Here is a 23841-nt window from a genome sequence, read left to right as displayed (position 1 = left end):
TCGTGATAAAAGTTTTCACGTGAGACAAAGATTACTAGGTGATTGCTGGTTTTTAGCTGGACTTTTAAATCTTAAATATCATGAAAATTTATTTAATTTTATTGTGCCATCAAATGATCAGTCATTTGAAAAGGGGAAATATGCTGGAATATTTCACTTCAGGTAAATAAATATACATAGATAAAAATTTTATGACAGCAACGATTGTAAATAACAAAATAAAAAATGCATAACATAAATTTATTATATGCTATTTTTTTTTTTAAATAAAATATGTAAGAAAAAATAATTTTCTATAAATTTTAATGTAATTTTGTTTTTTTTTTATAATTTATGACTCATTGAAATAATAATAATATGATATATGAAATTAATAAGATTTTGGCAGGCTGGAGAGTGGGTTGACATTGTCATCGATGATCGTATTTACACGACAGGATGGTGGTTCAGAAAAAGTCCATTGTATACAACTTTAAAAAGTTCCAGTGAATTTTGGGTTTGTATACATAATAATCTCAATATGTATATATATTTAATGATGATTTGCTTGATATATTTTTAATTATATATAAATAAAATAGGTGCCTTTAATTGAAAAAGCCTACGCAAAACTAAACTATCGATCATACAACAGCCTTGAAGGGGGTTTTGCTTTACAAGCAATGCAAGATTTATCAGGATGTATTCCTGAATTTTACTTTGTTGAAATGAAACATGAAACGTTATTTGAAATTATTTATGATGCAAAATCAAGACAAACAATGATAGGTTGTGGCACTTATGACGAAGAAACATGGAAAAAAATGAAGAGAGAAAATTCTTTAAAAATTAGTTTAAAACATGCTTATGCTATTACAGCTGTGAAAATAGTTAAAGAAGAAACTGATGCTAGTGAATTTAAATTGATACGTATTCAAGATCCACATGGTGTTAAAGCTTCAATTTGCTATTCTGATAAAATTAAAAAAATATATACCAAATCTAATAAATTTGACCAAGTTACTATGGAGTCTGAATTACCAATTCAAGTTGATGGAGAAAGTTGGATTTTATATGAAGATTTTATATACCATTTTGGACGTGTTGATATTTGTAATCTAACACCAAATTCAATAGTCGGTGATATTTATACAAAATCGGGATCTAAAAAATTGTCATTATCAGCAAAAAAAGGAATATTTATGGGAGGAACCTTGTCGAAGGTAGTAGAAGACGATGATTTGTTTGTAATGAAACCACAATATCGTATTGTATTAACAGAGCCAGATGAAGGAAGAGAAAATGATAGTATATGCAGTATTCTCATTAATTTGTCATTAAAAAATCAACGGGATTATGAAAATTCTATGGATATAGAGTTAGAAATTTATGTTTTAGCAGTAAGTTATATTATTCGATTTTATAATTTAAAAAATAAAAATTTACTCGCATTTTCAGTATGATGGAATTGACGAAAATAAATTATCAAAACCATTTGATGATTTTCGACATCGATTAAGTTATAATACTTTCTTTACTTCAATTTCTGGTATAATAAGTAAACGTTTGGATTTAAAATTAGGTACATACTATATTGTACCATCAATTAAAAGTGATCTTCAGGGAACAAATTTTTATCTGCAAATAATGTCTGAACAAAAAAATATTTTGGAGTAAGTTTTTATTTTTCGTTTGAGTATAAGTATGATTTATTTTATTGTCATCATTATAAATATAATATTAATGATATATAAAAAAAAAATAAAAAAAAAACTAAATAATTAAATATTTTATTCAACTTTTTTTTATTTCAGGGTTTATGATCGAAATATTCATGTGGTTAGCAAGACTGAAAAGGTATATAATTTTTTCATATTATTATTATTATTATTATTATTATTATTATTATTATTATTATTATTATTATTATTTACAGATACATAATTTAAAATCTGGAAATATTGAAGATAAAGATAGTGAACTATTTTTCCAAATGGCAATTAAAAATAAAATTGATTTTAAGGGCTTATATAATATTTTTTTAAATAATGAATTTTCATTAAATAAAAATTGTATGTATAAATTTTTATTGTTATATTTTATTTATAATTTATTAATTTATTATATATCAAAACAGGTCACAATAAATATCAACTTGATGATGAAATATTTGACAAATTAAAATTAGTATTTGAAACAAAAAAATTTATGCCGAAAAAACAGCTGTCTATCGAAAGAATAAGAAAAATTTTATTGGAACTTGAAGTATAATTAAAATTATTTATATAATATTTAAATAATTATTTATGTTACTTTTAGAAGATGATAAAATACTAATATAGTACTATTATTATTTTTTTTAGGAAGAATATGAAAATTTTTCAAAAAAAGAACATGATACAATGACTTATACTCTGTTTATGACACATTTATTCACCCTGAATGGATATTCAATAAAGATTACATGCATTAAAGATATTAATTATATTTTTGATATAAAAAAAAAGTCAATAAATTTTAATGATTTTATATTAATTATGATGACTTTAAAAAGTCATCTAGGTAAGAAAGAAAAAATAATTTTATATTGTTTTTATATTAAAAATAATAATAATAATTTGATAATTTACTTAGTAATTTGAATTTTCATTATATTGAAAGGATCATTTTGTGAAAAATTCAATGTAAAATTGATTCAAGATTTGATTTCATTAGTACTCTCTGATGATGAATACTTATCTAACGAAATTGATATACAGGGTTTTAAAAAGATTATTCAGTTTATTAAGCCATTAAAAGTAAATAAATATTATAATTTATTAATTATTATCAAAATTTTTTTTATATTATTTATGTTAATATACATATATAATTGCGGTTTTAGGAAAAATTCATGGAATATGCATCTAGATTATCATTTATATCTACATCATATCATACTGTTCCATTTACAAAATTCAAAAAACTTTTGGATTCAATTGATTATAAATTAACATATAATATGGTTGCAACTATATATCAAACATATGGAAATGTTAATGAAATTTTTTACGAAGAGTTTATACAATCTGTCGTTGATATTACAACAGTATATGGTAAAAAAAAAATATAAATAAATCAAATTAAATATTTCTGAAAATTCTATACATATATAAGCCAATAATATTATATATGCATTTTTTATTACAGAACAAGTATCGCGAATTATAAATGTAAATGATAAAAGCACGAGTGATCTTCAAGAAAGCTGGTTTTGTGATTTTTGGAAAGCGCTACAATCAACTAAACGTTGAAAAAAAAAAAATTACTTTTCATATAGTACGAGAGAAAATTTACGATTTATTTTTAAATTTTAAACTATACTGTATAATAATTAACAAGGAATTCATATCATAATTTTCATGTATATAAATCATTGAAAATAAATAAATAAATATAATTGTTCTTTTTAAAATTCCTCATTAATTTTTAAATATATTTTATTTTTCATATGATGAGTAAATAATTTTTTATATATAGCTAATACAGTTGATTGTGATTCACAAATAGTAACACACACAATTATTTCCATACAGTCAATTGATATAAATAAATATATCATATTGCTTAAGGAAAAGAAAGGTAAAAGTGTGCCAATATAAAAATAGTGTCATAACAATTGAAATTGAAAACGCAGTCGAATTTTAAATACAAAAAAAAAAAAGTAACAAATGAAAAATTTAAAACACATTACCACAATAATAAACAATTATTATTATTATTTATTGTTAACTTGTAACAGTAATACAGTTAAAAATATATGTAAAAAAAATATCTCATTGATTTTTAGAAACACACATTCAGGGGCAAATGCGGAATCGAAATTAAAAATCAAGTTGTCGCAATCGAGTAACGCTCTTACTCAAATACATGTATACACGATCAATCGATGCTACGTGTTTGATTCAAATTGAAATTCTCACGTAGTTATATATACATGTATATAGCAAGTAAAGAGAAAAGAGTCATGCAGTATATTGTCGAGGTGTTTTATGTTATTTCTATAATAATAATTTTAAAAAGAATTTTGGTAGGGGTATATAGATGGATTGATATAAAATCAAAGCACCTGGATCTAAATGTCACACAACAGTATCAAAAGTGCAAGTGTTTGTAGCCTTCAATAATTCATTATTACAAATTTATTTTTCAAGGTAAATTATCATGGTATATTATTGAATTATATTGTATTTTTTTTTCATACATAAATTGTATATGTTTAGATGAATAAATGGCCAACATTATGGATCACATTCATTTGTTTATGCTGGATCAGTAATGCATTTGCATCATCATTATCATCAGAAGAAGGTGAAGGAAAAACGAATGATAAATTCAACTTGGAAAATAGCAATTTAAATAATTACGATGGACAAAAAATTCATACGAGAAATAAACGTACATTACTTTTGAAAAAGAAACTCATTGGTGCTGGATTACTTGGTCTAGGTGTTGGACTCACAAAAGGGTAATTAAATAATAATTTAAATAATTATATCGATTTGATATTAATGTTATTTATAAATTAAATTAAAAGATATAAAATTGGACATCATCATGGACCAGAAGTACATCATGTATATCTTTCACCACCACCACCATCAGTTAGATATGTTGAGTATGTTGAAAAACCAGTATACATTGAGAAAGCGCCAATCGAATATGATCACCATCCATGGTCACCTCCATCAGAACCATCACCTGTCTATGGGTATGTATAATAATGTTGACTTGATTAATTTCCGCAATTTTTTTTTCATCATGTAATAATATATAAACAACTCTCGATTTTTATTTATATAAAATGTTGATTTATGAAATTTACAGAAGCTGGTAATGGACAACATGAATATTATTTTCACCATCACCAACAACATCATCTCATTGTTATTTTTATTTTTTTTATAAATGTTTATTTACCTTGTTGATACTTTTTTTTTATTGTTAACTTTTTTTTTTTTATTGAAAATTCATGTACAGTTGAATCAAATATTAATAAAGAGAAAAATGAAAATTAAATTTTACTTTTTTTTTTTTTTATACAATAAGACTAATAATATGCATAAATCTTTTTTTATTATTAAAATATAATAATAGCTTTGCAGTGCAACAGGCTAACAGAAACAAAAAAACAACTTTTATAATATTTTATATGCACAAAGTCACATTACTTTCATCTCTGCATTTAAATTATAATAGCAATAAACCTGTTACAATAAATTATCAATTTTCCATATTTAAATATTAATTTATATTAAGATAAAAAAAAATAACCAAGTACTGACTTTTAAAATTAAATAAATCAGCTTAAATTTTAACGTACAAATCATCAACTTAATTATATAAACTGTACAGTACACTTGTCACTTTTCACATTATTTATTTATAATATATTTACGTTGTAAATACTCCAAGTGCAGTATTTATAAAAAAAATCAACAAGTATAACTCTTTCAACATTAGAATTGTATTTTTATAATTTTCATTATCAAATAATTACAAATTATTATAAATTTTTTGCAGCAAAAAAAAAAAAATAATAATACACATGAAATAATTAATTATGATAACATATTCATATAACAACATTGCAACAACAAAAATTACAACAATATATTCCATTTGTTTTTTCGTAAAACAATTTCTTTATCTTATTAATTATTAAATTTTTATATGTATAATATTATATAATATTTAAAATAATTATTATGAAAATTAAAAACATTTAACAAATAAAATAATCATTATTTATCAAATTTAATTTAAATCAACAATATCCATTATAATAATTATAATAACATAATAATAGTGTGAAGTATGCAATAACAAAAAAAATTAAAAAAAGCAACAAACATCACCACCACACATACTAAATGTTTAACAACATAATGATCTAGTAAATATTACAGTGATATTGACTTGATTACAATAATAATCATAATTATTATCGACAAGTGGGTGGTTGGGTGTATTTATATTATATTTAATAAAAAATATATATATATCGCCAACGAATCAATCGTTGCTGCAGTTGTGGATATATATTATACTTTACTATATAGGAACGTAACTTTGTTTGACAATTGCAAGAGCAACAATTTGTTTTTTTCATATCACAAAATATTTAATTTCTATCTATTGAATTAGAAATTTAATAAGGCAAATGTGTGTGTGTGTATATATTTTTTTTTCTATTTTTTTTTCTTGACCGCATCTCTATTTTATATAATTTATTTATAATATTATTACAATTATTTTTTATTTTCTTTGTATCAATTAGAGCATACGGCACATTTGAATATCAATCACAATTCCTATTTATTATTATTATATTTTATGTCTTTTTTTTCATGTCGTTTTATAATATGGTTCTTTGTGTATGTTTAAAATTTAAAATTTAAAATCTAAGTATACAATTAGTATAGCCTTTTGTGAATTAGTATACTTGCTTTGGCAAACCTAAGTATCTTTGAAATGCACATCACAACACATGGTGTTTATTTATTTAAAAAAAAAAAAAATATTTATACTTATATATTAAATAAAATATGTCATAAAATTAATTTAAAATTACACCTTAATATTATTTACAGCATGATTAATTTATCCAGACTATACCAATGTCTTTTTTTTTCGTTTTTAAAATAATAATTTTTCACAAATTTTACTCCCCTTTTTATCATTAAAATATTAATTATTATTTTCATATTGACATAATGTATACATCATTTTATTTTTCTCATTCTCTTGAAAAGAGATTCATTATTTCTTGCAGTTAATAATATTATATACTGCTTAGGACGGGTTTTTTGTTTCATTAAAATTGTTTTCTTTTAAGAATGCTAGTGATTGTAAAAATACTGTTTAACTATTATATCAAGGCACTCTTTAGTTGTAACTTTTTTAATAATATAATAACAATAATATGTGTATCGAACATGAAATATTAATCTTGTTTTAATAACAATAATAATAATAATAATAGTATTTAAATTGTGAGTCTCCATAGAAACCACAGCATTAAATAATTTAAATTATTATGATTGAGATAAATTTAATAATATTTACATACATTTAAAATAAAACCTGTATTCCCATTTTATAAATTGTATACATCATGTAAGTATATTTTCTTCTTTTTGTAATATCTTTGGCTAATTACTATTATTATTATTATTACTCACTTTTTTTTTCCATTTATATTTGATAATATTTAGCATTATTATTGAGTTTAGTCTTGTTATTTTTTTCCACTTTCAAGACTCGTTGCAACATCCTAAAAATAATAAAGTAATAATATAAATAACATTGTTTGAATTATAATATAAAAAATAGAGAATTAAAAATAAAACAAACTTGAACAGCAATTTGTAGTGGAGTTGGTTCACCAGGTACACAATCAGTTCTTGTTATATTTGCTGGTAATAAACGTGGACAAGGTTTACCAGTAAATAACATGAAAAGTGCATGAACTGTTCTACGTTGAGTTAGTTCAGTATGTCTGTGTTGATAACCAGTTAAATGTCTTCGATGTCTTGCTGCTGTTGGAAACCATCTTTCACAAAGAATACAATATCGTCGATGTTTAATGGTTGCCTGAAATTATTTATATAAATTTTAAAATATAATAATTTATGAAAATTAATCATTTATTACCTTTTCATGATATGCCAATTTTGCAACAACATCAGCAAATGTCATTGATTCAATAATTTTATCATCAATGTCTTTTAAACTTAAAGAATTATTATCAGTAGTTTCTCTACTATCTTGTTTTGTTATAACAGGTGGAGATCTTGAAGATTCTCTCATTTCAACATCAGCAACACCCTCAGGTTCCAATATTGGCATAAATTCATTTGATTTATTTGTTCTACTATTATCATCATCATCATCCTCATCATCATTATTAATTGGCCTCAATAATTTATCATTATTATCATGTTTATATTTTTTATTTTTTACTTCAAAATCTAGAGTATTTTTTTGATGATTTTTAGATTCATTTAATCGTTTTTTATTTTTTATTTTTGGTAATGATGATGTTGAGGTTGAGGTTGAGGTTGAAGTTGACGTTGTTGATGATAATGACGATAAAGAAAATGAAGACGATGAAGAAGAACAAGTAGATAATGATGCTGCTGTTACTGATGACAATAAATTATTCTTCAATACATTTAAAGAAGAACCATCAGCAACTGTATTATTATTATTATTATGTTTTTTCATATTTTTATTATAAACATTTGTACGTGCACCACTATTATCTTGGAAGACAACATGAGATTTATTATTTTCAGCTATTTTTTTACAATCAGTTGATTTATTAAATACAACTGGATCTTGTTTTTTTTCAGCAGATGTTTTTGTTTTGCTGCTGCTGCTACTACTAGTTCTACTACTGTGACTTTTACTTTTACTTTTATGTTTACTTTTACTTTTACTACTACTGCTACTACCACTACCACCACCACCACCACTAATAACAAGTTGTTTATTATTATCATTATTATTATTTGTACTTTTTGTCTTTGATAGACATTTTTTTAATGTTTCTTTAGCAGCTAATACCTCTTTTGCCAATAAATCAGATGATGATGATATATATTTTATTTCATTAATATTATTATTGTTATTATCATCATGATGAGATAGTGGTATTGATTTTTCCAATAAATTCAAGTCACTATTATCAACAACTTCAAGTTCAAGTTCAAATTGTGTTGGTATTGCATTTTCAGTATAAATTTGTCCTAAATTACCATTAAATAAAATGTTTTGTTGATCTTTTATTGATGATGATGGTGATGATGTTGGTATTATTGGTGTTATTGGTGTTATTGGTACAACTGGTACAACTGGTACTTCTGATGATATATTAACTGGTGATGCTGGTAATATTTCAATAGTCGTTTGGCTTTCATCAGAAGATTCAAGTTTTATAACTGAATTAACAACTTCTTCAAGACTTTTTGGATCAATTGCATTATCATTACATGTATTTTCAATAATCAATGATTGATTATTTTTATTTTTATTTACATCATGATCATCATTAACAATAGATAAACAAGTAGTTTTTTTTTTATATTCTTTTTCTTCTTTTTCTTTTTTTATTATCAAATTTGCATCACGTTGCATTTGTAAATTTTTTCTTGATAAATTTAAAAAATAATCATCATCTGAATCATCATTTTGTCTATCAATATTTTTTATTTTTTGTATATTCATATTTTCAGGCTCTGAATTACGTCTTTTTTTAAATTTCATATTAAATAATAATGATGTTGATGATGATGATGATGGTGTTGTATGATTATCATTATTATCATTATTATTGTTAGAAAATAAATCTTGTTTATCAACTGGATCTGATGTTGTTCGCCATTTTCTTATGCCACTTGTTGATTGACATTTTTTCTCAACTTGTTTTAATAATTTTAATGGCAATTTAATTCTACCAGATTCTTTTGCAATTGTATCTAGCACTTGAAATCTTTCCAATTTAACTTCTGGTTGCCATTTAAAATTTTTCGTTATTGAATCACCTCCATCTTTGCTTAATTCACATTTAAATTCGGCACTTGGTGATGTACGTTTTATTATAACCTTTGGTATTTTTTCCGACATTGTTGAATTTGTATTACTCTCATCAATTATCGTTGTCATTTTAATATCTTCATCATCAAAATAATATGCATCTCTTTTTTTTTTAGACTTTTTATTGAAACTTTCATTAACTATCGGACTTTTTGGACGTTTTTTCTTTAATTCTGATAAAGGCAATGTTGAAGTTCCACTTAAACATTCAGACACAAGAGTTTCAATTTTTTTAAATTTTGATTTTCGTATTTTCATATCTTGTTGTTTTTTTTCTTCATCTTCTTCTTCTTTTTGTTGATGTTGATGTTGTTGAATATTTGGTAATATTAAAGCATTATTATTATCAATATTTTCCAATTTTTCATCTTTTAATGGCAATAAATTTTTTATTTTACGAATTTTAAATTTAGGAACATTTTTAAATGACTTTGAATCATCATCATCATCATCATCATTATTATTTTTTTTTGATAATTCCATTACACTTGGATTTTCAAGTATCATTTTTGAATTTTTATCTTCAAATTTTATTTTTATTTTTGGTATTTTACATTCAATAATACCAATTGACTTTTTAATTGCATTACCATCATCATCAGCATCATTATTATTGCTAAATGATTGTCTTTTTTCATCAACTCTAAACTCCTTATCACCCCTAGCAGCATCAATAAAAATAGGAGCAACAGTAGTTGTTGTTGTTGTAGGACTATCACTAAAAACATCATCACGATTACTATTATTATAATCATCATTAATAATAATTTTTGTTTTTGTTTTTGGTAATGATAATTCAACAGCATTTTCTTCAATTGATGGAGTACTTGATCGTGATCTAACATTACGAATTATCATTTTTGGTATTTTTGGTATAAATGACGAGGACAATTTACTATCGTTGCTCGTTTGACTCTTAAATGTTGATGACAATGAAGAACAACAATCAGATTTTTTAATTATAAATTTTGGTATAGTTTGGCTTTTATCAATGATACTCGTCGGAGCACAATCATTTTTAATACATCCAAAAAAAGACAAGTTATTTTTTTTCTCTTTTAATTTAATTATTTCTCTGTTATCATTTAAATTATAAATATCATTCATCGATTGTTTATCAAGTGGTATATAATCACATGGTCCATTATCAACAATATGCTTTTCAGGACTTGAAATTCTACCAGAAAAATTTAAAACTTTTTCTGTATTTTTATTATTTTTGTTGCTATTATTATTATTATTACTAGAATTTTTGTTGTTATTGTTGTTGTTAATGTTTCTTTCATCATCAATAACATCATTATGATTATCTCCAATTGGTGAGCCATCTTGAGCATTTGAATCATCTTCACTTTCACTTGATATTCGTCCTGAAAATGGCAAAATAACATCTTGCTTTTGTTGATATTTTATATTTGTTGTAACTTGGGATGTTGATTGATCCTGATGATGATAATAACCATGTCCACATGTACTTGATAGTGTATTATTATTGTTATTATTATTATTTGTAACTTGCTGTATATCAATTCCATCAATTGCTTCTTGACTAGATGATGATGATGATAAAAAATTGACTACTCTTGTATTATTATTATTATTATCATCATCATCACAACGTGTCGTCATTGTATCATCATTTTTTAATTGACTATTATATTCTTTTTCATCATGTGTCAAACTAATGTCATTATGACATTGAGATACTTCAGGTTCAATTGAACTTTGTTGTCGTTCATTTGTCTCTTCCATAATTAAAGATGTTGTATTTTGTTTTGAAGACTCAAAGCTAGTGTTTTCTAACACATTAGGTTTTTCAAAATTATGTAATAAATTAACAGCTTTATCTATACTGCCAGTTGTTGCTGTTGTTGTTGTTGCTGCTGCTGCTATTGTTGCTGTTGGTAAGTCCGTCGATAGATCATTTGTATTTTTTATTTCATCAATAATATTTGGAGCACTTTTGTTGTCATTTTCAAAAACATCTTCCTTGTTTATAGTAGGAGATAAAATTAAATCATCTTGCTTGGATAATTCATCACCTGATGATGACGACGACGAAGATGAAGATGATGATGACGATGACGACGAAGAGCATGATGATGATGATGACAAAGACGTAGGTAGCAATGGCAAAGCAACTGGCTCACCATGAATATTATTCTCGTTGTTGGTATTTTTTGATGATGCTTTTTTACATTTATTTGGAAAAGCCAAATCTAAACTTTTCAATGGATGACTATCAATGGTTTTTGCTTTTTCAATATTATCTTTTGATAAAAATAAATGCTCTTTATCATTATCATTATTATTTAAAGATTTAATTTCTTCATTTGGCAATGCTGTTGTTGTTGTTGTTGTTGTTATTGTTGGTGTTGTTGGTCTGTCGTTTATTTGACAAGAATCAGGTTGAATATCAACACCAACTGTAATTAACGAATCACCTTTTTGTTTCTCATTTTTCAAAATCATTACATCAATTTTTTTATTATTAATATTTTTATTATCCCAATTTTTTGTCCACATTTTGCAATTTTTTGAATCTCTGATTGTCTCACCAACACCAGTATAAGTTGTCGAGGATTCAAGACCACTGTCAGTTAATGCTTGTGACTCTTGTTCAGTATCAAATATCACTGATGGTGGTTTCATTGTTATTATATTTTTATCATTAATAATATAGTTATTATTATCATTATTATTATTATTATTATTATTTATAACAGGATTTATTGAATCAATTGTTGATTCTCGATCATTCAACAATCCAAGATCATTATTATTATTATTATTATTGTTATTTATTGATTTTTCATTATTTTCTGATGTAAATTTCATCAAGTCTTCTTGATTATTATTGAAAGCTTTAGAGCTATCGTCAATTGTTTTCTCACTTGTATTTAATTGAGCTCCATCATCATCGTCATCATCGACATGATTTTTTTTACTTTTATGATGATTATCAGTTTTATTTTTAAACAATGTATCTTTTGAATTAATATTACTCTTTTCAACAGTGTCATAATGATGTTTTGAATTTTTCCCTTTATTGTTGCTACTACTATTATTATTATTCTTCAACAAATATTTATGCCGATGATGATGTTTAGAAGACTCATCAGTATTAGCTGATCGTTTTGATTTTGAATGTTTTTTATTATTTGATTCAGTGGATTTAAATTGTTGTTCATTGTCTTTTTTATCATTAAATAATAATGGTGATGAAGACGTTGACGACGGTGATGAAGATGACGACGCTGTGGACGATGATGAAGTCGTTGTTGATGATGACGATATTGATGTTGATGAATTATGTCTTTTATAAAATTTTTTATGTTTATAGTATTTTGTTGAGTGTTTAATAAAGTTGTAATCTCTTGATGATAAAGATGATAAATTAACACCATGATGATGATGATGACGATGATGATGATGGTGATGGTGATGACGACGATGACGATGATTATGGTGACGATGTTTTTTAGCTTCCATAATAAGTACACGATATGTATATTTTGGATTTGGACAATATGTTATTGCACCATCTTTAGTTGTATATATTGGTACTGAATTTATATTTATTTTATTATTACTATTATTGTTATTATTATTATCATCATCATCATCACCATCTTGTGTAGCAGAAGGATTACGATATTTTTCAAAATCTTCAAGTCTTCCAACTCGTAAACCTCTTTCAAGTTTTGATGCCATACTCAATTCATCATCATCATCGTAATTTGATTGTGATAATAATCCAGTTGCATCATTACTATTTTCAATTGGTGCTACTTCTTCAAAATCATAATTATTTGATGTTTCAAATTCTATTGAATTTATTAAAAATGATGATTTTGTTTCTTCACATAAATTCAATTGATTTGATTGTAAATTTTTCTCTATTGTTGTATCATTATTATCAGCTGTTGTTTTTTCTTGATGAATCATTTCAGCAGTTGATTTTTTATCATCATTTGTTTCCTTTTTTTTTCTATCATCATCATCATCATCGTCATCTTGATTTTTATTATTATATTCTTTTTCCTTGGAATTTTCAATAATTGGTTTATTTTTAAAACTTTTTTTATGATAACTACGATAATCATGACAGCCACTTTTTCTTCTTTTAGATATTACATTGTGATGTAATTTTTTTGGTCTTTTAGCTTCTAAATCACATGGCATTGATATTCTTCTACGTTTAAATATATTTTCCGGTAAATAAGAATCAATTTCAGATTGAAATAACCAATGTTTTTTAACAATTTCAAAATTATCAACAACGCTTTTTTCTTGTTTATTGTTGATTCGATGATTTTTATCTTCAATTCGTGAAAGATTTATTTTTATTTCAATAGCACCTCTGTTATCATTTATTTCATCATTATTTAAATTATCATTACCATTGATATTTGAAAGATGAATTTGGACATCAGTAGTTTTATGTGTTCGACTATTGTTACTATTATTAACAACTTTCAAATCATTGACAATATTTTTATTTATGTTTATTACTGATGATGATTTTTCTTCATTATCATCAATAAAAGGTAGATTATTATTATTTTTATTTTCATTAACAACAGTATTTATATTTAATTTATTTTTTTGATATTTTTCAAGTAATAACAAACGATTTTTATTATTATTATCTTCAAATTCTGTACTGTGTGAATCTTCTGAAGCAGTATCAAATATTGAATGAAAATTTTTCTTATTTTTTTTATCTGTATTTGAAGATTCAATGATTTTTCGTTCTTTACTTTTATTGTTATCATCAGCAGTAGTATTTTTATCATCACAACATTCAACACGTTTTGTTAGATCCATGGCATCTTGTGAATTTGTCAATTGATTAACACTTTTATTAGACTCATTAACATTACCATCTGTTGACTTTACTTCAATCCAATCATCATCATCATCATCATCATCATCTTCATCCTCATCTACAACTTTTTCTTTTTCTTTTTCTCTTTCTTCTGCAACAATCTCATCAGTATTTGTTTTGTTATTTAATGTGTTATCATTATTATTAAACGTTGTTGTTGGTGTTGTTAATTTACAAGATAATAAAGATGAAGAGCAAGACGCAGAAAGTCGTGTTCCTTGATAATCATCTGGTAAAAGTTGCATAATACAATTACTATCCAATGAAATATTACAAAGTTTATCAAGTTCATCAGATGTTTCATATGTATCATCAACATTCATTCCACCAGTGTTTGTAGTATCTAATAATTTATTATTATTATTGTTATTATTATCTGATGATTTTGATGGAGTGGTCATACCAACAAGTGGATCAGATGATGAAAAAAATAAATCATTGCTGGATTGTCCAAGAGATTTGTCGTCAAGTGTTGATGCTGCAACAACAGTTGGACTACTAATAATTGCAGTAGATGATGTAGCTGCTACTGATGTTGTAGTTGTTGTTGTAGTTGTATTTATTTTTTTTTTATTTATAATATTTAATAAAGATGATTCTTTATTATTATTATTATTATTATTATTATTATTATTATTATTGCAACTAGACTGTTGTTGTTGTTGTTGTTGAGCAATTTGAAAATTTTCAATTAAAGTATTTGAATTTTTACATGTATCTCTGTTAAAATCAAAATCAAGAGAATCATCTGGACGTTTTTCTACAAGTTGTTCATGATTTATACTACCATAATTATCAATTTTAATTGGTGAATGAGTAAAACTAATAATTGGAGCATTTTTAATAGCTTCAATTGGATTTGTTGATATTTCAATATTAGTTACATTATTATTATTTTTTTTATTAATAATATTATTGTTGTTATTATTACCAGATGATTCTTCATTATCTGAATGTATTGGTGTATTTAAAGTTGTTGATATTGGTGTACATTCAGATATTGGCAAATCAGGAAGGCTCAGCTCATCTGGATTATTTGTAAAACTGTGTTGTTTTTTTAAATTTTGATAATTTTTATTTCTACTTGTTTCACTGCTATTATTACCACCACCACCACCATCACCATCAATTCTATTATTATTGTTACTATTATTACTGACACTACTATTACTATTACCGCTACTACCACTACTATTACTACTACTGCTACTACTCTCACTACTGCTGTTGTTGCTGTTGTTATTGAGTATGATGTTACCACCACCACCACCACCACCACCACTATTGTTATTTAATTGATTTAATTCTTTTCTCACATTATTATGATCATCATTATCTCGAACTTTATTATTATTATTTGATAATTTTTTATCTGCATCAATTGATAAAGTACCAACATGTTCAACATTAACATTATTACTGTTGTTGTTGTTGTTGTTGTTATTATTACTATTATTATTATCATTATTGTTGCCTGATTTTTCTATACAATTTGTATCATTTAAAGAAACTGTTTGACTAGTATTTTGATTGAATAATGCTGTGATTGTCTTGGAGCAATTGTCATTTTGTTGAATCAAATTATTATTATTATTATTATCATTATTATTATTATTTATTATTTCAATTGGTGTTGTTGATGAAGTTTGAATTTGTTCAATGCTTAATGACGTTACAGCTCCATAAACTGTTTGTATTGTTGCAAGTTCTGATTCATCTGGTAAATGATCAACTATATGAATTGTTGGAATGTTATCAGTATCATTTTGTATACATTGAACAATTGTTCCGCTACATGCCAATTCTTCAATTGTTTCAAGTCCAGTTATATTATAATTTTTAGGAATATTAACTTGAATTGTACTTGATGTATCACTTTGTATATCACTTGTTGCTACTTTGGTATTTAATTCATTATTAATATTATTATTAATACTATTATTATTGTTATTGTTATTATTGTTATTATTTTCCAATTCAATGACAATTGACTGTGATGCTGCATTATTACATGCACTCAATTGATTATCAACAACTGATAAATTTTCAATTAAATTCAAATGATTATTTAATATTTCAGATGACTGAATAACGTTGGTCCCATTAATTACTTTATCAAATGACTTTGGTGATGATGCTTCTGTTGCTTCTGTTGCTTTTGTCATTGTCGTTGTTGTTGTTGCTGTTGTTATTTCTGCAGTTGTTACCAAGTTATTAATTGTGGTTCTTGCTGCTGCTGCTGCTGCTATTGCTGCGGCTGCTGCTGCAGCTTCTTCATCTTCAGTTTCATCCCAATTGGCCAAAAATTGACGAACATCAAGTTCCGGTTTATTAGCAAACTCACGTGAATTATTAATATCCATAATTGATTGACTAGTATTTGTAATAACTGATGACGTATCAACAACACCATCGACATCAACAATATGATTATCATAATTTATATCTCTTTCATTATCAGTTGGTATTTGATAATTATGTGAGATTTGTCGTTGCATCATATTGTGATGAATACTATCAGGATGTCTTGAAAGATTTAAAGTCTGTTCTTGTTGATTATTATTATTATTATGCTGTTGTTGTTGTTGTTGTATTTGATGTTGAAGATGGTTTTGATAATATTGTTGTTGATGTTTTATAAAATTTGGATGTATTGAATTTTTATTTTGAATATTCATTTGACTATCTGTTTCACGATTATTAAATGCCAACAAATCACTATTACTACTACAATTACCACTTGATAAAATATTATTATTATTATTGCCAGAATAAATGTGTCCTGGTATTTGATGATGATGATGATGATGATGTTGTTGCTGGTGTTGTTGTTGCTGTTGTTGTTGTTGTTGTTGTTGTTGCTGTTGTTGTTGGTGGTGGTGTTGTTGTTGATGTTGTTGCTGTTGTTGTTGTTGTTGGTGGTGTTGTTGTTGTAGATGATGTTGATAAGGTGGATTTATTAAAATACCATTGTGATCAAATTGTAAATTAATTGGAGGTAATGATGTCGTTGATGATGGTGTAGTAGCAGTAGCAGTAGAAGTAGAAGTTGTTATTGTACTACTTGTACCAGTTGTACCAGTTGTACTTGCTGTAATAGCTGTATTAATTGTACTTGGACTTGTTGATGGTATTTTTGTTGTTTCTTGAAGTACATTTTGATAATCAATATTTTGTTGTAATCTAACAAGTTCTCTATGTCGCATAACGTACTCATGATATTTTGGATGTGATTGATAACCAGGTGTTCGCATCATGGCTCGTAAATGATTTTCAATTGAATATCTGTGCATTGCAATTTTTTGTTGATATGCATGATATTTTTGATACGATCCATGAATTGATGATGATGCTACTGGTTGTACTGGCAGAGGTCTTGCAGGCTGATTTTGTATTTGTGTTGGTGGTAATTGTGATTCTTGATAGTCTCTTGCTGATAAACAGCCAGTATTTTTTGCTGATAATTGAGAATTATAATAAGAATTTTGTAAATTTAATGAAGACGTTGAATTTGAACTTTGACCTAATTGTTTTGTATTATATTTTTGTTGTTCAATATTAATTTGTTGTTGTTGTTGTTGTTGTTGTTGTTGTTGTTGTTGTTGTTGTTGGTCAGAATATTTAATAATACCACTTGTATTTTGATTATTATTACCATGTAACATTATTGAACCATTTGTTGAATTTGTTGTTGTTGTTATTGCTGCTGCTGTTGTCGTTGTTGTTGTCGTTGTTATTGTTGTTGGATTAGCACGTTTAAAATAATCTTTATTCACTGTATACGGAGATTTTTGATAATCTAATGGATAATTATAATTTTGCATTGGATAATTTGGTAATAAACTTTGTGTTGGATAATTTTTTGATGCAACATCTTTACGATATTTATTATAATCTTGATGTTGATGTTGTTGTTGCTGTTGTTGGTGATGATGATTACTATTTAGTTGACGACGATAAAGATCAGCTGAAGCAGAGGAAGAAGAAGAAGATGCTGATGATGTTATCGTTGTTGCTGGTGTTAAATTTGATGATATTGATGTTGATAATGGTGATGAAGAAGATGGAGATGATGATGTAGATGACGATGAAGATGGCAGAGGAATAAGAGGATGAATATGTGGATGTAAATGAGATGGTGGCAATGGTAATGGCATTGGTAATGGCATTGGTAGTGGTAGTGGTAATGATAATGATAATGGTAATGGTTGTACTAAATCTTTTTCAAGACATTCTTTTCTAAAATCTGTAGCACTTGTAATATAACGACGACTTTCATTTGAATGTTGACTTGATGTTTTTAATAATGGTGGTTCACGAAATGATATAGCATTTGCTTGGTGATTATATTGACTATATTTATCTCCCCAATGTTGATAGGGAATAATATTATTAATATCATGATTACAGCATGGAGCTTTGCATACAACATTACCACCAGCACTAACACCACCACCACCAACACGTCCAGATGAAATTGTTTCATTTTGTCCATTTATAATTGTTGAATTTGATGTATAATTTGATGGTTGATTATTTTTATTTGTTGGTGGTGGTGGTAATGGTGGTAGGGGCGGTGGTGGTGGTAATGATAATTGTCCTGGTAAATCATTATTGTTATTATCATTAAGACCAACAGATATTAAACGTGGATCAATTGTCGATGATGATGATGATGATGTTGATGATGATGTACCACCATAATGATGACTCATACAATTTGATAAAGGTTGAGAACAAGTTGTTGTAATATTTGTATTTAAAGTACTTGTTGCTGTTGACAATGATGTCAATGATAAAGGCAATCCAGATTGTCCAGGATAATTTCTTGTTGAATAATGTACATCATTATTTTTTGGATGTTTTGTCAAAGTATTACGATCAAGCAATGTTCCAGTTGGTGGACTTATACTACTTGACAGTAAGTGATGATGATGGTGGTGATGTTGTTGATGATGACTTGAATTGACATTTTGTGATGATGATGATACAGTTGGTCCACCAACTCGTCCTGACTGGAGTGATGATGGTGGATTATATTGATGCCAATCTGGCATATTTCCACTGTAACTCATTGTACATTGTCTTTTTTTTTTGTTTTATTTTATTATTTGGTTTATGTTATTAATTTTAAACTTTGTCGTAATTTTTTTTTTTCCTTCTACAATTTTATTTTCGATAAAAGTTGGAAAAAAAAATAAAAAAAAAAAAAAATATTAATAAATTGTCTGCAACCTAAAAAATAAAATAAATAAAATAATTAATTATCAAATTGAGATTTAATTTAATTTATAATATTTAATAAATATTAAAAAATTTAATTTCATTCATTCACTTGTAATAGTATAGCCAAGTAAATATTACTATTATTCAAAAATAAAAAATAACAATTAATAATACATATTGTGGCTAATAACTAATAAAAATAAAAATTAAACATCTATAAATGTGAATACAAATATGGTAACTTTAACACGCTGATAAGAAAGTTGAGGTGCCACTAAAAATTAAAAAAAAAAAAAAAAAAAAATCAACCAACCGAGATAAGAGATCAAAGATAAGAGATTTGACGGTGCTACATAATAATAAATTGAAATAAACATTAAACAACAGGCCAAACCTTGATGTCAATTATTACAATTCAAAAATTTTCCATTTTTTAAAAAATACTACTATCATTTAATTTGTATCATCTCATCAAATTGCTTCATTTATTTATTCAAAAATAGAGCAGTTTTATTATCAACGTGAAAATATTTTCATTTCAACGAGCATTGTTGTTGTTTATAATATAAATATTAATTTAAAAAAAATTACCAACTAATGAAAACAAAAAACAAATAAATAAATAATAATAACAATAAAAATAATAATAATGTAAATCAATTATTGTCGTGGCAAGTAGTTATGTAGTACCAATAACAATGATAATAATAATAATATTATTAATAATAAATTTGAAAAAAAACCCGTTGTTGTTGTTGCTATTATTATTATTATTATTATTATTATTATTATTATTATTATTATTATTTGTAGATAAAATATTTTGTTGTGTATAAAAAACAGGACATTTTTATATTATTAATATTTTTATTATTATTATTGTTATTATTATTATCATCATGATAAACTCACAATAATTGACATATTTATAAGCTACGTGGTATTTATATTGTAATGCTATAAAAAAAAAAAAAATTGATGCGTATAATAATTATTATACACCTGTTTTAGCTCAAAAAAATGTAAAAAAAAAATAAATTGGTTCCTACACAAACACACAAATTTGATATACATATATAAATAGTAAATACACACACACACACACATTGATATAAATCGTCACATCATCCATGCAACGCGACACTTATTATTATTTTCGTTGGTTGGTTGGCACAATTATATACTCTAAATTTTTTTTTTTTTTTTTTTTATCATTAATATTGTTGTAATACAACAATAACCACTTGTAATACACAAATTAATTATTATACATTCACTTATTTATATTATTATTAATAAATATTATATATTTTTTGCAAAATATTCACTAATTATAATAAACAAATTCATTTCTCACCTGCACGACGTATTTTTTAACACTTCTTCACAACAAGTACGCCATTTTTCTCTCTATTAAATTAGTGTGTGTATGTGTGTGTGATGTTTACACACCCACACACATATATAATCTATATACATATATTACACACCTGCCGTTACTCTTGCGTGCGCGCGTGTGGTTTTTTTATAAATATTATTATTATTATTTCCTTCTATTTCCCGTAATGCGCCCCCTGTCGATGTAACGTTATATATATTATTATTATTATTTTTATTATAGGTACATATATATAACAGGTGTTGTCTTCCCCTTCCCCTGTCCCGGAAATAGAACAAGGACTCGAACAAGTTGTAGTTTGGTATTTTTTTTTTTTTTTTTTTTCGTGGCAAATGACGAATTTTGATAGATAGATATTATTTATTTATTATTTTTATTTCTCCATCATTGTCATGGGTTTTTTTTTTTTTTTTTTATTTTTTTTAATACGTGGCCTATATATCAGCCAATCCAGGAAATCATAATCTATTTTGTATGTCGACACACACAAAAAAATTATGTGTCATCATTGTTATTATTATTATTATTATTATTTTTTGTTGTTGACACATGGCACGTGGCAGCCACCACCATCATCATCATTCATCACCATTGCCACTTCCACCACCACCACCGCCGTCATAGCTGATGGGGTGGTGGTGATGGTTTGGTTGAAGGCTTGAAATTTGAAATTGAATTTATTCCATTTATTCCAGTTTATTCATCATATATTATTTATGCATAATTATAGTTGGAGCACACATAATAAATTAAATATTAATAGATGAAATATAAATAGCTCGTTTTGCTTTGTCTTGAGTTTTATAATAATAATAATTTTAATAAATTTAATCGTTGTATACATTCGTCAATAATATTATTATTAAACAGGGGGCAATTGTTTTACAAGTAGCATGAATTGTTTAAAAATTATAACTATGTATAGGCTATGTAAAAAAACAAAAAAAACAACAACAATAAATTTGAATATATTGTTGTGATAATAATCATTGTGTAAGTATAAATATTAACCAGTTGCATTTACTCAATAAATCTGGTGTATGATATATATTTCAATTAATTTTAGTACGTGTGTTATTCGTCATACTTTGACTTGCTGTGGCTCTAAAATATTTCAACATTTTTTTTTAAATTGATTATTTGTATGTTGTATGAATAATATTATTATTTTTGATTAAACATTATTTAATCAACTGGCAATAAATCAATAAAAAAATTGACCTGAATTGCTTGTAACTATATAGGTATTGTGGTATTAAATATTAATGCTGAATGACATGATAATTTTGGAGTTTAAAAAAATAAAAAATGATTAAATTTTTTAGGTTTTATTTTCATTGCTATGAATAATTGAAATATAATTGTTGTTATTGTTGAACAATGAATAATTGTCATTTGTCAACAACAATCAGCTGACCCAAAGTTAAGGAGAGAAAAAAAAACTCTCTCTCTCTCTCTCTCGCTCTTTCTCGCTCTGTTCGGTCGCAATTCGCATGTGTTTTCGTTTTTTTTTTTCAAACAAACTGGAGGTGTTTTATTTTTAATTTAAAAAAGTGAGTAAAAAAATTTATTTGACTTGGTGAAATTATTAAAAATTTTTTAACAATAATCACTTGAACATGTTTTTTTTATTAAATAAACAAATAAATTGACAGATATTTACATATTTATTTACATGTTATGTCAATCATAATTCATAACCTGAAATTGGCTTTTATGTTTATTTATTTTTTATTTATTTATTTTATCAATTAATTAATTACTTGACTAGTATAAATAAATAAATAGGTAAATAATTATTTAATGTTTATTGAATTAATTGATTTATAAAAATAGATAATTTTTATTATTTCTATAAATAAATCATCTTCAAGGTTGTTGAAAATTTATATAAATTCTTGCTCAAAAACAAGATTAAATAATTTATTTATAATATCAATATCAAGTTTTAAATATATCTATATTTTATTAATATTAATATTTGGATTTTTAGAAATGTCATTTCCAAGTAAAACAGATCGTGAAAATTGCTGGAATCATCGTGATGAATACTGGAAATGTTTGGACAGTAAAAAAAACGAAAAAGACTGTCAAGAATTGAGAAATCAATATGTTAAATTCTGTCCATCTCAATGGGTAACTATTAATATTATTATCAACTTATTAATCTCATCTATATTTTCATTAATAATAATAAAAATAAAAATATATTTAATTACAGGTAAAACACTTTGATAGAAAAAGAGAATACAACAAATTCAAGGAACAAATTGAAAAAGATCCAGGGTATGTTGAGGAACATTTGAAAAAAAAAGCTACTGTCTAACAAAAATAACAGCAACAACAACAACAACTACAAACATCAAAAATAATTGATATAAAATTAACAAATTTATAGCAGCATTAGCATATTATGTTTGATAAATAAATATTTTTTTTTTGTTAAATAAATAATGCTTGAAAATTTAAATTTTTTATTCAAGAAAACACCCATCATGATGAAAAATTGAATTATGCTTTGCAAGTAACATAAACTGCCAATGATTATTATTATTATTAATTAATATAAATAATTTACATTTAGGAGTATAAAATGTCATGGTGATGATGATGATGATGACTCTAAAAAAATATGTCGTTTAAACAAGTGATGCACCAACAAATCTACCAAATATTTATTCATTCATTTATTATAAATTTGGCTCCA

At 25.2% G+C, this 23841-nt stretch overlaps 4 protein-coding genes across 5 annotated transcripts; 3 read left to right on the top strand and 1 right to left on the bottom strand.

Moving 5' to 3' along the window:
* The first annotated feature begins 364 nt into the window (after nt 1–364).
* LOC122847790 (calpain-A-like) lies at nt 365–1656 on the top strand. Its single transcript, XM_044145646.1, has 3 exons — nt 365–496; nt 582–1379; nt 1438–1656. The coding sequence occupies exons 1-3, from the start codon at nt 365–367 to the stop codon at nt 1654–1656; spliced, it is 1149 nt and encodes a 382-aa protein (XP_044001581.1).
* A 2397-nt stretch (nt 1657–4053) lies between these two features.
* On the top strand, nt 4054–4960 carry LOC122860687. The gene is made up of 4 exons (XM_044164605.1): nt 4054–4172; nt 4242–4486; nt 4556–4729; nt 4846–4960. Exons 2-4 carry the CDS (start codon nt 4242–4244, stop codon nt 4853–4855), a joined length of 429 nt encoding a protein of 142 aa, XP_044020540.1. The 5' UTR covers nt 4054–4172; the 3' UTR covers nt 4856–4960.
* A 1234-nt stretch (nt 4961–6194) lies between these two features.
* LOC122847789 (protein PFC0760c-like) lies at nt 6195–19616 on the bottom strand. The gene is made up of 4 exons (XM_044145645.1): nt 18145–19616; nt 7675–18090; nt 7375–7614; nt 6195–7294 (listed from the first exon to the last, which is right to left on the bottom strand). The coding sequence occupies exons 1-4, from the start codon at nt 19582–19584 to the stop codon at nt 7259–7261; spliced, it is 12132 nt and encodes a 4043-aa protein (XP_044001580.1). The 5' UTR covers nt 19585–19616; the 3' UTR covers nt 6195–7258.
* A 2879-nt stretch (nt 19617–22495) lies between these two features.
* LOC122860686 (cytochrome c oxidase assembly factor 6 homolog) lies at nt 22496–23835 on the top strand. Of its 2 annotated transcripts, none has more exons than XM_044164603.1 (4): nt 22496–22687; nt 23128–23270; nt 23356–23420; nt 23719–23835. In XM_044164603.1, the coding sequence occupies exons 2-4, from the start codon at nt 23130–23132 to the stop codon at nt 23783–23785; spliced, it is 273 nt and encodes a 90-aa protein (XP_044020538.1). In that variant the 5' UTR covers nt 22496–22687; nt 23128–23129; the 3' UTR covers nt 23786–23835. The 2 variants fall into 2 exon arrangements, with proteins under 2 accessions (XP_044020538.1, XP_044020539.1); XM_044164604.1 differs by lacking the exon at nt 22496–22687 and adding an exon at nt 22834–22922.
* Nucleotides 23836–23841: the final 6 nt, after the last annotated feature.

This window comes from Aphidius gifuensis, linkage group LG1, assembly GCF_014905175.1.
Source record: "Aphidius gifuensis isolate YNYX2018 linkage group LG1, ASM1490517v1, whole genome shotgun sequence".
NCBI classification, from domain to species: Eukaryota; Metazoa; Arthropoda; class Insecta; order Hymenoptera; family Braconidae; genus Aphidius; species Aphidius gifuensis.
Note: the sequence above shows the minus strand (reverse complement) of the source record. Positions and strands in the feature narration are given on the sequence as shown.